General features: G+C 29.5%; 1 protein-coding gene across 3 annotated transcripts in view; it reads right to left on the reverse strand.

Moving 5' to 3' along the window:
* Positions 1-770: 770 nt before the first annotated feature.
* The window catches only part of cv-c (RhoGTPase activating protein), a 382,780-nt gene continuing 368,829 nt past the window's right edge, over positions 771-14,721 (reverse strand). For 2 of the 3 annotated variants that reach the window (XM_075292001.1, XM_075292002.1), the window contains 6 exons: positions 8,980-9,131; positions 7,288-8,917; positions 6,738-7,224; positions 6,396-6,668; positions 6,136-6,315; positions 771-2,513 (listed from right to left, as the gene is read on the reverse strand). In XM_075292001.1, the coding sequence (XP_075148116.1) occupies positions 2,399-2,513; positions 6,136-6,315; positions 6,396-6,668; positions 6,738-7,224; positions 7,288-8,917; positions 8,980-9,131 (2,837 nt within the window). In that variant the 3' untranslated portion in view covers positions 771-2,398. Of the gene's footprint in view, positions 2,514-6,135; positions 6,316-6,395; positions 6,669-6,737; positions 7,225-7,287; positions 8,918-8,979; positions 9,132-12,831; positions 12,967-14,721 lie in introns of those variants that run through there. The other variant, XM_075292003.1, reaches the window with a different exon arrangement.

Genomic DNA, 14,721 nt, shown 5'->3' on the forward strand with positions numbered 1-14,721 from the left:
CTAATTTTTAATGGGGTTTCTAAACCCCTTTTGATAGTTTAGAGTCGTGACCAAAAACCTGCGATTATATATTATCCCAGAATTTTCTATATATAGAAATAAAATTTTTGACAAAATTTTCTATAGAAATAAAATTTTGACAAAATTTTCTATAGAAATAAAATTTTGACAAAATTTTCTATAGAAATAAAATTTTTGACAACATTTTCTATAGAAATACAATTTTGATAAAATATTCTATAGAAATAAAATTTAGACAAAATTTTCTACAGAAATAAAATTTTGACAAAATTTTCTATAGAAATAAAATTTTGACAAAATTTTCTGTAGAAATAAAATTTTGACAAAATTTTCTACAGAAATAAAATTTTGACAAAATTTTCTATAGAAATAAAATTTTGACAAAATTTTCTATAGAAATAAAATTTTGACAAAATTTTCTATAGAAATAAAATTTTGACAAAATTTTCTATAGAAATAAAATTTTGTTAACATTTTCTATAGAAATAAAATTTTGATTAAAATTTTTTAATTAGTATTTTTTGCCAATTTTGGTAGATTATTGCATGTATAATTTTTTGGTTTTTTGTTTCTAATTCGTAAAGCGGTTTCTATTTCTTTTGGATAGTTTAAAGTCGTGACCAAAAACCTGCAATTGTACATTATCCCAGATTTTTTTTTTGCGCTGGCTTCGCCCTCCCAATGCTCTTCTAACAACTGCCAATACCTTTTCTCATAGTGTTTTACCATGTAAAAATAAACTTCAGATATTTGGTTTATTTTTGTTGAATATATTTCTTTTATTTAAGGGCTTTTGTTTTTAAACATTTAATTTGTTTTAATGTTATTGAAACCAATACAAGCTCTTAATATTTGATTCTCCATAAGATTACCATATTATGTTTGGTTGTTTTCCGAGGGGATATTAGTCTTAACAATTACCATGGAAGGGGGGAAAGGAGTTTGGACAATGGTTAGTAGTATTTTACACAATTCATTATTAGTTTCTTGGTATTCTTGTATATATATAGTATATATATTTATATTTATTTTGTATATGTATAAGGGTTATATTATTGTTGTTGTTGTAGATTAAAGATAAACAATTTGTTTGTGGTTACAACTTAAAATGTACAAACAAAAAAATTTGACTAGTATTTAATTCCTTTACACAATTTAGTTGTAGATTTTGTTTTTGTTGTTATTGATTTGTTTTACATATCCTTTTGATGTTTTGTTTGCCATATTTATATAATTGCTTTGTTTGTTTTTTAGTAAATTCCACCATTCCTCTTTCTTATTGCAATATTTTTGTTTTTTTTTTCAAAATTTATATTTAAATTATAAAAGTTAAAGTATAAAATAATCTTAATATACGGCATTAATTTTTCTTTTACTTATAACCAAGTCAAACTTATTTTATATGGTATATATAATATTACAAAATTAAAAAAAAAAAGTTTATAAATTAAATTTAAAGGTTTGTTTTGTGATATTTCAGTTACTGAGTATTTTTTTAAAAAAAAATAATATAATAAACAGTGTTCTGTTTTATAAATCAACTTTTAACTATAATACATTATTTTCTTGTTAAATGTTTTGTTTCATTTTTTTTGGGGAAAATTGATAAAAAAAAAATTATATATAAAAAAGTAGAGTAAAAATTAATACACAGTTTATACATAGAATAGATATCTAGAATTATTTACATAGTTAAAATTAATTTCAACATTTAAAATTTCCTTAAATTTTGTTGTTGTCAAAAAATCCTTAGCATATATATTTTTCCAAAGGATATCAGCATGTTTTCGAAATGAAATCTTTTTAAATTCTTGGACCATTTGTATATGTTGTATATAACAGTTATTGGATAACATTTAAGGGTATAACAGTTTCTTGTGTCTAATTTGTATAGGTATGTGGGATGTCAACATTTTATAAATGCCATTTTTATACTTTTCTTTTTTTCAAAAAAGAACAATCCACAAAATTTTGAGACTTTTTATATTTTGCAAAAAAATATTTAACTAATAATATATATATTTTTGTATATATTTATGTATATATATAGGTATTTTATATACTTATTGTTATACATCATATAAATATGTTGTTTTTTTGTGTGTTTTTTTTATCCAAAATAAAATCAGTACTTTTGGTTTACTTTTTTTTTGTTATATTTGTTTTTGTTGTTGTTGTTGTGGCAAACATACTTTTCTGGCAATTTGTATTAAATTCCAGAGAGGCTTGTGGTCCATAACTCTTGTATACTTTGTTGATAACACACATATATATGTTGGATTTGTTTTGTTTTCGTGGGCTTATTTTTGTGATGTTTCTGTTTTTTTTTGTTTTCTTCCTGAAGTTGCATAAACTTCGTTTGGGGAAAATTGTTGCATTACACTTTACTTTCTGGTCCATCCGCCACATTTTTGAATGCCAAACGAATTCTGGTTAAGAAATGTGATGATATATGGCCATAACTTTTGTTGTACCATTCTGGAGTTTTACCCCTGCAAAGCGAAAGAAAAAAAAAATCGGAATGTAATTTAATAAGAATTCGTATAAAATTATAAATTTTATAAATTTAATTATAAATGTACGCACGCTCAAACACAAAACACAATCAATCAAAAAACTGTCAGAAAAAAATTGATTGAAAAATGTAATCTTTCTAACGTAATCCAGCGGAACCCAATCTGACAACGGGAGATAAAGGCAGTATTGCCAGTATTGGGGATTTTTCCCCAAATCGGGGATATTTTTTCCTGGATGGGGACAACAGTTTTGAGTTGGGACTTGGGGATTTGGCAGGGAATTTCCATAAATTTGGGGATTTTTGTGGGGAATTTTCGAAATCTGTTCAGTATAATAAATCAGATTAAGAATTATGATTTATATGATTTTCTCTACTTCTACATGCTTACAAAAAGGCTTAAAGAAATACAGAGGATCTCCGAAATAACAAAAAACTTTCCTCCTCTTTATTCCACGGCATTTATTTGGGGATCAAGAGCTAAGATATTTTTTTCTATTGTGAAATTATTTCGTAAGGACTCGTCTGCGTGCGTCATTGATTTGGAAAATATATCCCATACATATAACAGGTTGGCTGATAAGTCCCCGGTCTGACACATAGATGGCGTCGCTAGTATTAAATGCATATTATTTTTATATAGTACCAAACATTCAAATGATTCGTGTCAAAATTTGACGTCTGTAAGTCAATTAGTTTGTGAGATAGAGCGTCTTTTGTGCAGCAACTTTTGTTATTGTGAAAAAAATGGAAAAAAGGAATTTCGTGTTTTGATAAAATACTGTTTTCTGAAGGGAAAAAATACGGTGGAAGCAAAAACTTGGCTTGATAATGAGTTTTCGGACTCTGTCCCAGAGAAATCAACAATAATTGATTGGTATGCAAAATTCAAGCGTGGTGAAATGGGCACGGAGAACGGTGAACGCAGTGGACGCCCGAAAGAGGAGTTTACCAACGAAAACATCAAAAAAATCCACAAAATGATTTTGAATGACCGTAAAATGAAGTTGATCGAGATAGCAGAGGCCTTGAAGATATCAAAGGAACGTGTTGGTCATATCATTCATCAATATTTGGATATGCGGAGGCTCTGTGCAAAATGGGTGCCGCGCGAGCTCACATTTGACCAAAAACAACAACGTGTTGATGATTCTGAGCGGTGTTTGCAGCTGTTAACTCGTAATACACCCGAGTTTTTCTGTCGATATGTGACAATGGATGAAATATGGCTCCATCACTACACTCCTGAGTCCAATCGACAGTCGGCTGAGTGGACAGCGACCGGTGAACCGTCTCCGAAGCGTAGAAAGATTCAAAAGTCCGCTGGCAATGTAATGGCCTCTGTTTTTTGGGATGCGCATGGAATAATTTTTATCGATTATCTTGAGAAGGGAAAAACCATCAACAGTGACTATTATATGGCGTTATTGGAGCGTTTGAAGGTCGAAATCACGGCAAAACGGCCCCGTATGAAGAAGAAAAAAGTGTTGTTCCACCAAGACAACGCACCGTGCCACAAGTCATTGAGAACGATGGCAAAAATTCATGAATTGGGCTTCGAATTGCTTCCCCACCCACCGTATTCTCCAGATCTGGCCCCCAGCGACTTCTTCTTGTTCTCCGACCTCAAAAGGATGCTCGCAGGGGAAAAATTTGGCTGCAATGAAGAGGTGATCGCCGAAACTGAGGCATATTTTGAGGCAAAACCGAAGGAGTACTACCAAAATGGTATCAAAAAATTGGAAGGTCGTTATAATCGTTGTATCGCTCTTGAAGGGAACTATGTTGAATAATAAAAACGAATTTTGACAAAAAAATGTGTTTTTCTTTGTTAGAACGGGGACTTATCAGCCAACCTGTTAGAATTGAATTCATATTGGGACAACAACGCCTTTTGATCGATCACACAATTTTATTTCTTGACTATTTACAACTAAGTTTTGATTCATAAATACACATGTTGACCCCGAACTTCCACTTATATTTCTCGAGCATTTAGAAGACGATTCGATGACTCTTTATACCAATAATTAACTCTGATGAGGGCTTGTATCAGAACATATTTTGGGCACACGCCTCCTGGTTTTGTGTTTTGAAATCTTCATCTTTTTCCAACTTGCAAACTGGTATAACAAAAATTACACATTTTTCCAATGTTTAATTTTTTACTGGTTTTCCTTTACTTAAAAAAAAAAAAAATAAATAAATAACTTGCCAAAAACTTATTGGGGATTTTTGTGGGGAATTTTCAATTAAATTGGGGATTTTTGGGGATGAAAGCGTTCCATTTTGGGGACAATAGCCCCGAAAATACTGGCAACACTGGATAAAGGTAAATAATGCCATATTTTTTATTTCTTTTTCGCACATTTAATATTGTGTGAAAACCTCCCTTACAAAATAATTACAGAGAACAAAAATATTTTATGGTTTTAATCACGAAATGAATTAATTTTTAATTGCTATTGCTCTTGAACCACAGAAATTATAGTATCAATTAAAAAGTTAATTAATAAATTATTTATGTTAATGCAATACATTTTTATGATTGTATCTTGTTTTAATTAAAAAAATTATTTGAATCAATTAAATTTTCAATTGAATATTTTTTAAATTCAATTAAAAATTTATTTGGAATGTTTTTTTTTTTTTTAATTTAAATTGGGGATTTTTGTGGAAGGAAGCGTTCCATTTTGGGGACAATAGCCCCGAAAATACTGGCAACACTTGATAAAGGTAAATAACGCCATATTTTTTATTTCCTTTTCCCTCATTTAATATTGTGTGAAAACCTCCCTTACAAAATAACTACAGAGAAAAAAATATTTTATGGTTTTAATCACGAAATGAATTAATTTTTAATTGCTATTGCTCTTGAACCACAGAAATTATAATATCAATTAAAAAGTTAATTAATCCAATTAATGAAATATTTAATGCAATAATTTTTTATGATTGGATCTTGTTTTAATTAAAAATACTAATTGAATCAATTAAATTTTTAATTGAATATTTTTTTTTTTAAATTCAATTAAAAATTTATTTGGAAAATTTGTTTAAAATTTAAATTGGGGATTTTTAGGGATGGAAGCGTTCCATGTTGCCCGAAAATACTGGCAACACTGGATAAAGGTAAATACCACCATATTTTTATTTCTTTTTCCTACATTTAATATTGTGTGAAAACCTCCCTTAAATATTAATTACACAGAAAAAATATTTAATGGTTTTAATCACGAAATGAATTAATTTTTTAATTGCTATTGCTCTTGAACCCCAGAAATTATAGTATCAATTAAAAAGTTAATTAATACAATTAATAAATTATCTAATGCAATAAAGTTTTTTGATTGGTTCTTGTTTTAATTAAACAATTATTTGAATCAATTACATTTTTAATCGAATATTTTTTTTTTAAATTCAATTAAAAATTTATTTGGAAAAATTTTTGAATATTTTTTCTGCGTATATTTGGTTTTGTGTGATATCGTGAATTGCACATAATTGGACATTGCTATATCTTCGATCTCGATCATTAAAGCATTCATGACCAAATCTACTATTAACGTATTTTATTAATAAAATTGTTTTCAACTTACTTAACATCAACTCTTGCCAAATGCATAACTCTTGAACGACCACTTCCACAGGGTTCAATTAAATAACGTGAGGCCAATACAACACCACGTATGGCATTAAACATAGGTTTTGCCTTTGCATGATCAATCGATGTTTCAACAATCACACAAGCTCCACGGGGTAAATCGGTACGCCAAGATCTATATGGGTGTAAAAATACAAAAAAAGTAAAAACCATTAAAAAATAATCTCTTTGGGGAAAACCACCATCCTTAAATACCTTAAAACACAAAAATCGGTACATTGTTGACCATCAATGGCATATTGGAATATTTCCGTGCATTCATCGAATTTCTTGATCGTTTGACTCTGTAATAAATTAGGATCCCAAGAGGCACGTTGTCTTATGATATAATCCAAAACATCTTTAGGTGGTCCTTCGATTTCGGTAATACAACGCCACAAACGTAAGGGATGTCCATCACCAACTTTCTTGTAGGCAATTTCAACATTGGGATCCGTAAGAGATGTTGTGGTTATCCAGCCACGAGATCTATGAGAGTAGGAATTTTATGATATCCTTAATTTTCAAAAAAAAAAAAAATGTCCAAAGGCTACTTACTTTTCTCTTCCCTCCTTAATGGTGGCACTTGTACTTTCATACAAATAACCTCGCCAATTGTGAAATTGCATACCTTCGCCCAAAGCTTCCAAGGGCAATGGTTTCGATTCTTCCATATAACTAAATTTACATTTACTTAATTTCTCTTTGGGAGCTGTATAGATTTGCTTGTAGTGTTGTATCATAAAGGCCAGGCATTCATGGGATGCTTTGGCCTCAAACAATTCCTTGGCATCGGGTACACCAGAGCCTTTGCCTTTGCGACGCGGTGAAGCCGTCACTGAATTGCTTCCCGTTGATATACTGCTATGGAATAGTGAGGGCGCTAGACAAACGGCCAAATTATTGGCCGTCATTTGATTATACTGAGAATTGGCAGCTACGAGTGTTAAGAACTCCAAGAGAGCATAGAGAATTTCACGATTCTCATCGGGTAATAAAAGGACGGCAGATTGAATGGCATCCAGACGAACATCCGGTGGCAGATCTAAGGGAGGTAATAAGAAATTAGGAAAAGAACTTTGAAATAATTCTCGTTCTTCAAACTTACGTTGAAATATTGCAGCAAATGTCTCTGACATTTTTGTGGTCAACAAAGATTCCGGTAGATCTCTGAAATACTGTTTCAGCATATCGGCCACATCATAAGCCTGTTGAGTATCAAAAACATCCATACATTCAGCACTGGTCTCCGAGTATTCAATCAGTTCCTTCAACTTCAATATTCTCGATTTAACACCACTCTTACGGAATAGACCTATCTGATCCAAGGCATTCAGTTGTAACCACCTGAAAGCCGCCCGTACCGCTATGGGTAGTGTTTGACCACTACGTTGTAATATCAACAACAATGGAACTCCAAATACCCTCTTATCTTTGTAATCGGGCATTTTGATTTTCTTTATGAATTTGGGTAACTCCCAATTCCATCCAGATCGGTGGGTGGGACAATAACGTTCCATATAACCTGTCAGGGTAACCAGGGCCAGTTTGCGTATCATTTGCAGTTGACCCGCAGACATGGCAGCAAAGAGAATACCATGTTCATTGGAATGAGGATCATTTTTCTGAGCAAAACATTTACGGAATATCATATTCGTTGGCCTTTCTTCCATTTGGAAGCTATGCCATCTTACAACGGGTGCACTCTTCTTAATAGTTTCCGTTTCTTCGGGCTTTACTTCCTTGCGGGTCGTTGATCGTGAACGGAAACTGGCCGACCGAAAACCATCACGCTTCTTACCATCACGACCCAAGTTGAGAGAGCCCCCTCGGGATAGCTTTTTCGTTTTAACCTCGGTGGTATTGGAATTGGCATCTTTGATTAACAGCTTTCTACCCTGATGACATTCGGAATCAGAATGGGCTCCAATATCATCAACTTTCCCTGTCCTCTGTAGAAATCTTCTCGCTTTTGAGGGAGTTTTTCTTATGGAAAGTTTATTCACTGCCGATGAGGATTCTTGACTATCGCTATAGTAGGAGGATGAATCATCAGATTTACCCTCCCTCACATAGGGCATGGTATTGGTGAAGAAATGCAAAGGGCTGGTTCTCATTGATCTCGGTGTGGTAGGTGTTCTCTTGGGGCTGGATCGATTTGGGCTTAGGAAATTATCACTCTGTGATGGTACCTTCAGTTCATTACCAAACAAAGGACCCTTGTTGAAGCTATGCATAGGACTCACCGCTGATGGTGAGGGAGGTGTAGAGTAGACCGCATCTGGTTTACGTAGACTTGATCGCTGACCCAATTGTGAAAGATCCAAAGCCTGGGGACCACTCAATACTATACCCTGTCGTTTCCTGCGACGTGATTTTATCGATTCTACTCTACGGAGAATAGCTTTAGCACCATCTTTCAAGCGTTCACTTCCCGTTCTACGCAAAGGACTCGCATTCAAGTCTGTGCTATCATTAAGTGCCGGATCCGCTGAATCGTCTGTGTGTGAACCTGGTAAGGTCAATGACAATGGTGCACCCAGTACATCGTAAGCATCATCTTCGAAACGGTCTGGGCTGGACTCTTTCGAGGATGATTCGGTTTTTTCACATGCTGTTAGTTTTGCGGCGGGAGGTATTTCTAGGCCCATTTCTCCAATACGCGACCAGCGACGTATATGGGGTTGGAATGTCCAGTTTTCGCTTAAGGCAAAATTTTCATCATCCGAATCCTCTTTCTGCAAGGCGAGTGAAAAGAAAATTAAGATCTGGAAATTTTCAAAATAGTGCTAATATTTACCTGTGGAGTCTGTGCTTTGTGAGATTGATCGACACGCATATTTGCACAACGATTTAATATACACAAACGCCGAAATAGAGACTGAAGTTGATCATCTTCTAAGTTGGTGTGATCTTTGGCAACATTGGATAGGTCAATGGGGAATTGATGATCTGAAAGAAGAAGAAGAGAAAGCGAATTATAGATATGAAGCAAATCAAAGAAAATATTTGTAGGACTAGAAAGTATAAAATGGAATTTTCTATGGATTTCTTAATATTGTGCTATAGCTAGATAATGACTGGCGCCGTTCAAAATGTGGTTAAAAGCTCAAAGGACTTTAATGGTTTTATGTATCTGCAACAATGAACAATTATTTTTATGTTTTTGTCCTATTTTTGACAGCTAATTAGACTAAATAGACTAAACTAAATTGAAATATATTAAAATAAAATAAAATAAATTATTATAAGCTAACATTAATGAAATTATTTTTAGTTTAAATTAGCTTAAATTTAATTACACAAACTTAACTGTGTTATAGCTTTTTACTTCACATGAAACCCTTTTCCTTCCTTTATTAAGCCAAATGAAACCTTTTTGCAAATAAAATGAATCTGATTTCAAGTTAAATGAAATCTTTTTTAATCCAATGAAACTATTTTGAACACAAATGAAATTTAGTACAACACATTCACGTTGTAAGAAAAAAAAATTCACTAAAATATTTCCAATTAAAAAGTTGATTGAACTTGAAAAAGTAGTAAATTTAGAAATCAATTTAGAATAAATTAAACAAAATAAGGTCAGTTTAAAAATATTGTCAATATTTATTCTTTTAATTAAGATATTATTTGTTCCAATTAATATTGTTATAAAGTAACAACTTATTTCCGATTAAAAATATATACGAAACTTATACACAGAAATAATTTCACGAACATTTTTTGATTTTTATAAAATATTCAATTAAAAATTTAACCTAGACAAAACAATTGTCTGATTCAATCACGAAATTAATTGATCCAATTAATTTTTTAATTGAAATGTCTTCAATCACGAAAATGATAGTATCAATCAAAGTTTTAATTGGGCATAGAAAAAAATCTTGATTAAAAAAATAATTGATTTCATTAGCAAATTTCAATTAATTTTTTAATTGATTCAATTAAAAAACTCAATTAATTGTTTAATTAAAAAGGTAAATATTTTCAAGTACTTTCTGAATTGGCATAGAGTTTTTATTTGGAATATTGATGGTTTGAAATACATTTTTAATTATAAAATAAAAAAATGTTCATCACTTTTTCAACTGACTTAGTCTCCAAATTTGATTAAAAAGTTAATTGTATCAATTAATTTTTTAATTAAAAATTTTTAAATTTTCAATCATTTACTTAATTAACTTAATGTTTCTATCTTGATTAAAAAGTTAATTGTATCAATTAATTTATTATTTGAAAACTTTTTCAACTTCAATTGACTTTTTAATTGGAAATATTTTGGTGATATTTTTTCTATGTAAAGGGGAAATAATTATAAAAAATAATTAACTGCATTAAATAAAAAAAATAATTGAGCTTTGCGATCAAAACTAATTAAGTTTTCTATTGAATTATTATTAAAAACTTAATTGTATCAATTGATTTTTTAATTACAAATTTTTAAATTTTCAATCATTTACTTAACTTAATGTTTCTATCTTGAGTAAAAAGTTAATTGTATCAATTAATTTATTAATTGAAAACTTTTTCAACTTCAATTGACTTTTTAATTGGAAATATTTTGGTGATATTTTTTTCTGTGTAAAGGGGAAATAATAATATAAAATAATATAAAATATAATAAAAAATAATTAACTGCATTAAATAAAAAAAATAATTGAGCTTTGCGATCAAAACTAATTAAGTTTTCTATTGAATCAATTATTTCCTAGAAAAGGAAAATAATTATAAATAAAAAAAATAATTGAATCGAATAAAAATCAAAACTAATTAAAATTTTAAAAGTAGGGAACAATGCAATAAAGAAAAGTCTTTTTATTTGCGGAAAACAACCTTAGGTCTGATAGCTTAATTATATGGGAAAATTTTGAAAATTTTAATTGTTTGAAAACGTCGAAAAAAATTAATTGTTTACTCTAGTATATTTTTTTATTTCCAATTATTAATACTGTGAGTGATACTATCAATCATGATTGCAGCAATTCCAATTAAAACGTTATTTGGATCAATTTCTTTCATGTTTGGATTAGATTTTTTCTGTTTTTGTTTTTGTATTTGCATTTTGTTTAATTTTTTATTTTATTTGGTAAAACTACAACCTAAAAAAATCGCTTCTGTAACATATACCCCAAACACATTTTGCTTCAAGCATATATATTTTCAGGTTTGGTCCAAACAAAATATTGTTTGTATTGTTCAAACATATTATGTTTCACCTTAGGGAATACACTTTTAATGAAATTTTAATGAATTTTTTGGGTGGATATATTTTTAAGGCGCCAATTGGTTACTTCCATTATTTTACTTGCAGCATACTCTCTACACACAAAAAAATTTCACGGAAATTTTTCTAATTAAAATATTAATTGAGTTTTAAAAAATATTCAATTAAAAATTTAATTGATTCTATAAATTTTTTAATTGAAACAAAAATCAATCAAATAATAGTATCAATTAATTTTTTAATTGAATCAATTAACTTTTTAATTGACCTTCAATTAATTTTTTAATTGATACTATCATTTCTGTGATTGAAGACATTTCAATTAAAAATTAATTGGATCAATTAATTTCGTGATAGAATCAGAAAAAAATTTTTTGTGTGTAGACCTCTCTTTCTAAACACATATATGTTTATAGGCTATTTCCAAATTAATATATGTTTGCATCTAAGCATATTATATTTACAAACATTTTATGTCCCAACCATAATATGTTCTAACATATTAACATATATGCCCCAAACATGTTATACTAGTTTATGAACATTATATGCTTGCACTTAAAAATATTGTGTTAAAAAATTTGATTTCCAAACATATAATTTTTCCACTCAAACATATATAAAACAGTCTTTTTCGTCCGTGTATGCAATAGTTTTTTTATCTTTGCATATTATGATTATAATCAAATTAAATGAACAGCCAAATGCTTAGAAAAATGTGATAGTAGTTTGTCGGAGTAGGGCATGGTAAGCAATACCATGTGTATGTAATGTGGGCTGCTAATACGGCTCTTGCCTCTAGCTATCAGGGTTTAATAACCTTGATCTGCACGAAAATTTATCTACATACAAAAATTGTCATTTCTATACCCCAATTTATATCGCAATCGAACGTATCACAAGTCAATGCAGCCCTGAATGTCGGTATATCCATTTACTCCTGATTTTTTAAATTTTTATAGGATATTCACGAAACTCGAAATAGAGAACACAAGGACGAATGAAATTAAATCAGAGATAGATAAAGTGTCCAAATATTCAAATATAACACTTATATGTATGGGTATCAGTATATATTCACATATATGGCATAATATTGTGGGTCTCAAATACTCAATTAGATTAATTTAAGTTCGAATTTATCATTGCTAAAAAATTGGTATCGAGTAAAAAGAGTACTCATATCATTAAATTGCAATATTTTGATTTAAAATATAACCTATATATTTTATTAGCTTATTTTTAAAATATTAAATTAAATGTGAATTACAATGAAAAACACAAAACAAAAAATCCCTGGGATTTTTCCACATAATTAATAAAGTATATATGTAGTTTACATTTTCTCATATTTTTGGTATTTATAGAATTTATATTTTAACTTAAGCACATTCATTTCTTTTGTATTTATAATCATTTTCACACCTTTTGTTTTCAACATCATCACAGCATTATGCCTTTTACAAAGCCTCACAATAAACTTCGATATTCTTTGACGGACAAACTTCAATCGTAATCGCAATAGAAATTTTTTCGTTCTGAACTTGAGGCTTAAATACAAATGCCACGTATGCGGATAAAATTGTTTGAGGACAATAATTAAATGGCCAAGAAGCAAACGTTTCGATGCCATGAGAGATTCTGAACTGAATGGGAAAAAATTGAAAGATTTGCTTTTGCTGGACGAAAATCTGAAAAAAATACTTCTACCCAAAAAATAAAATCACAAAACAACTCAATATTCGATCCAAAAAGCAATGGAAAACCAGATGAAACCACGCAATAATTGCAAAAAAAAAAAACACAACGAAATAGGCACTTCTTAGTGTAAGGCATATGCAGTCAGACACGTAAGTGTACGGCTATATAAAAACAATTAATTGTGTGTATATAGTATAGTCTGGTAAGATTTGGTTTATTTCCTTTTTTTTTGCAATATGAAGAAATATGAAACGTCATTTTTACACTTTGGATCGAAAGAGTATGATATCCTGCACATTAAATTAAATTGGACATAATTTGTATTAATTTATTCTAAAGTATTTTCAATTGAAATGAATCATTTTTACAATCAAGTGAATTTGATATTGGATTTAAAAAAAAACATAATTACATTAGCTAAATTATTTCTAACTAAATGAATCATAAAAATATGAGTTTTTTATTTGCATATATAACTAGAGAACCGAAAAGTCCGGTTTAGAACTGATATAATAAAATCCAAAGTAAATTAATTTAAATTTAGTTTAAATTGCAATATAATAGAATTATACAAGGCTACAAAAACTATTTGAAATTTAATTGTTTCATTTCATTAAATTATTATTAAATTTTAGTATCAATTAATTCAATTTATCATATACATTACATTTACCTATTTTTTAATTTAGTTATTATAGTAAATTAAATTTGATGGAATATAACTTAATTTATAACCTAATGTATAATATTTTCAATTCAAATGAAACCTTATTTGTATATCAAATGAAAGGATTCATTTGAATACAATTCAAATGAAAATCTTTCCAAAACAAATGAATCCTCACGCAGAGAAGGAATATGATCACCTCAAACATGTTTCAAGAGCAAAGTGTTCTTTTTGTATGGTGACCATGTAACATGTTTGTCACTAAAATGTTATTTTCTCGTCAAATATAACCTGCTTGCCGAAATCAGATACATGATTTCCGAGAAAATGACATGGTTGCGAAAACCATGTTACATGGTCACCACCCAAAAATAACATTTTGCTCTTAAAACATGTTTGAGGTGATCATATTCCTTCTCTGGGTGCTCCTCCAATTAAAATTGGCATAAAAAAGCCAAATGAAAACTTTTACAAATCATATGAAGATTTTTTCAAATGAAATGAAACTTTTTTTTTTTAAATCAAATGAAGACTTTTTGAAATGAAATGAAATGAAACTCTTTTCGAAATTAACCTTTTACAAATCAAATGAAGAATCCGTTGTTTAAAAGTCATTTGCATATTTTTGTGATAAAAATTAAACAAAATGAAAAATTCGGAGGCAAAAGTGAATATATTCTCCGTGGACTCATTTGATTTATATGATTTGAAAAAGATTTCTTTTCATTTCAAAAGGATTTCATTTGGATTGAAAACGGTTTAATTCGAATTGTAAAAGGATTCATTTGATTTGAAAAATTTTTATTTGGAATGTAAAAATTTCATTTGAAGTGTAAAATAATTCATTGGGTTTGAAAAAGGTTTCAACTGGAGGGGAAAAGGTTTAATTTGAAATGTTAAAGGATTCGTTTGATTTGGAAAAAACACTTGATTGGTACGTGGTGTAA

Source organism: Haematobia irritans, chromosome 1, assembly GCF_050003625.1.
Source record: "Haematobia irritans isolate KBUSLIRL chromosome 1, ASM5000362v1, whole genome shotgun sequence".
NCBI classification, from domain to species: Eukaryota; Metazoa; Arthropoda; class Insecta; order Diptera; family Muscidae; genus Haematobia; species Haematobia irritans.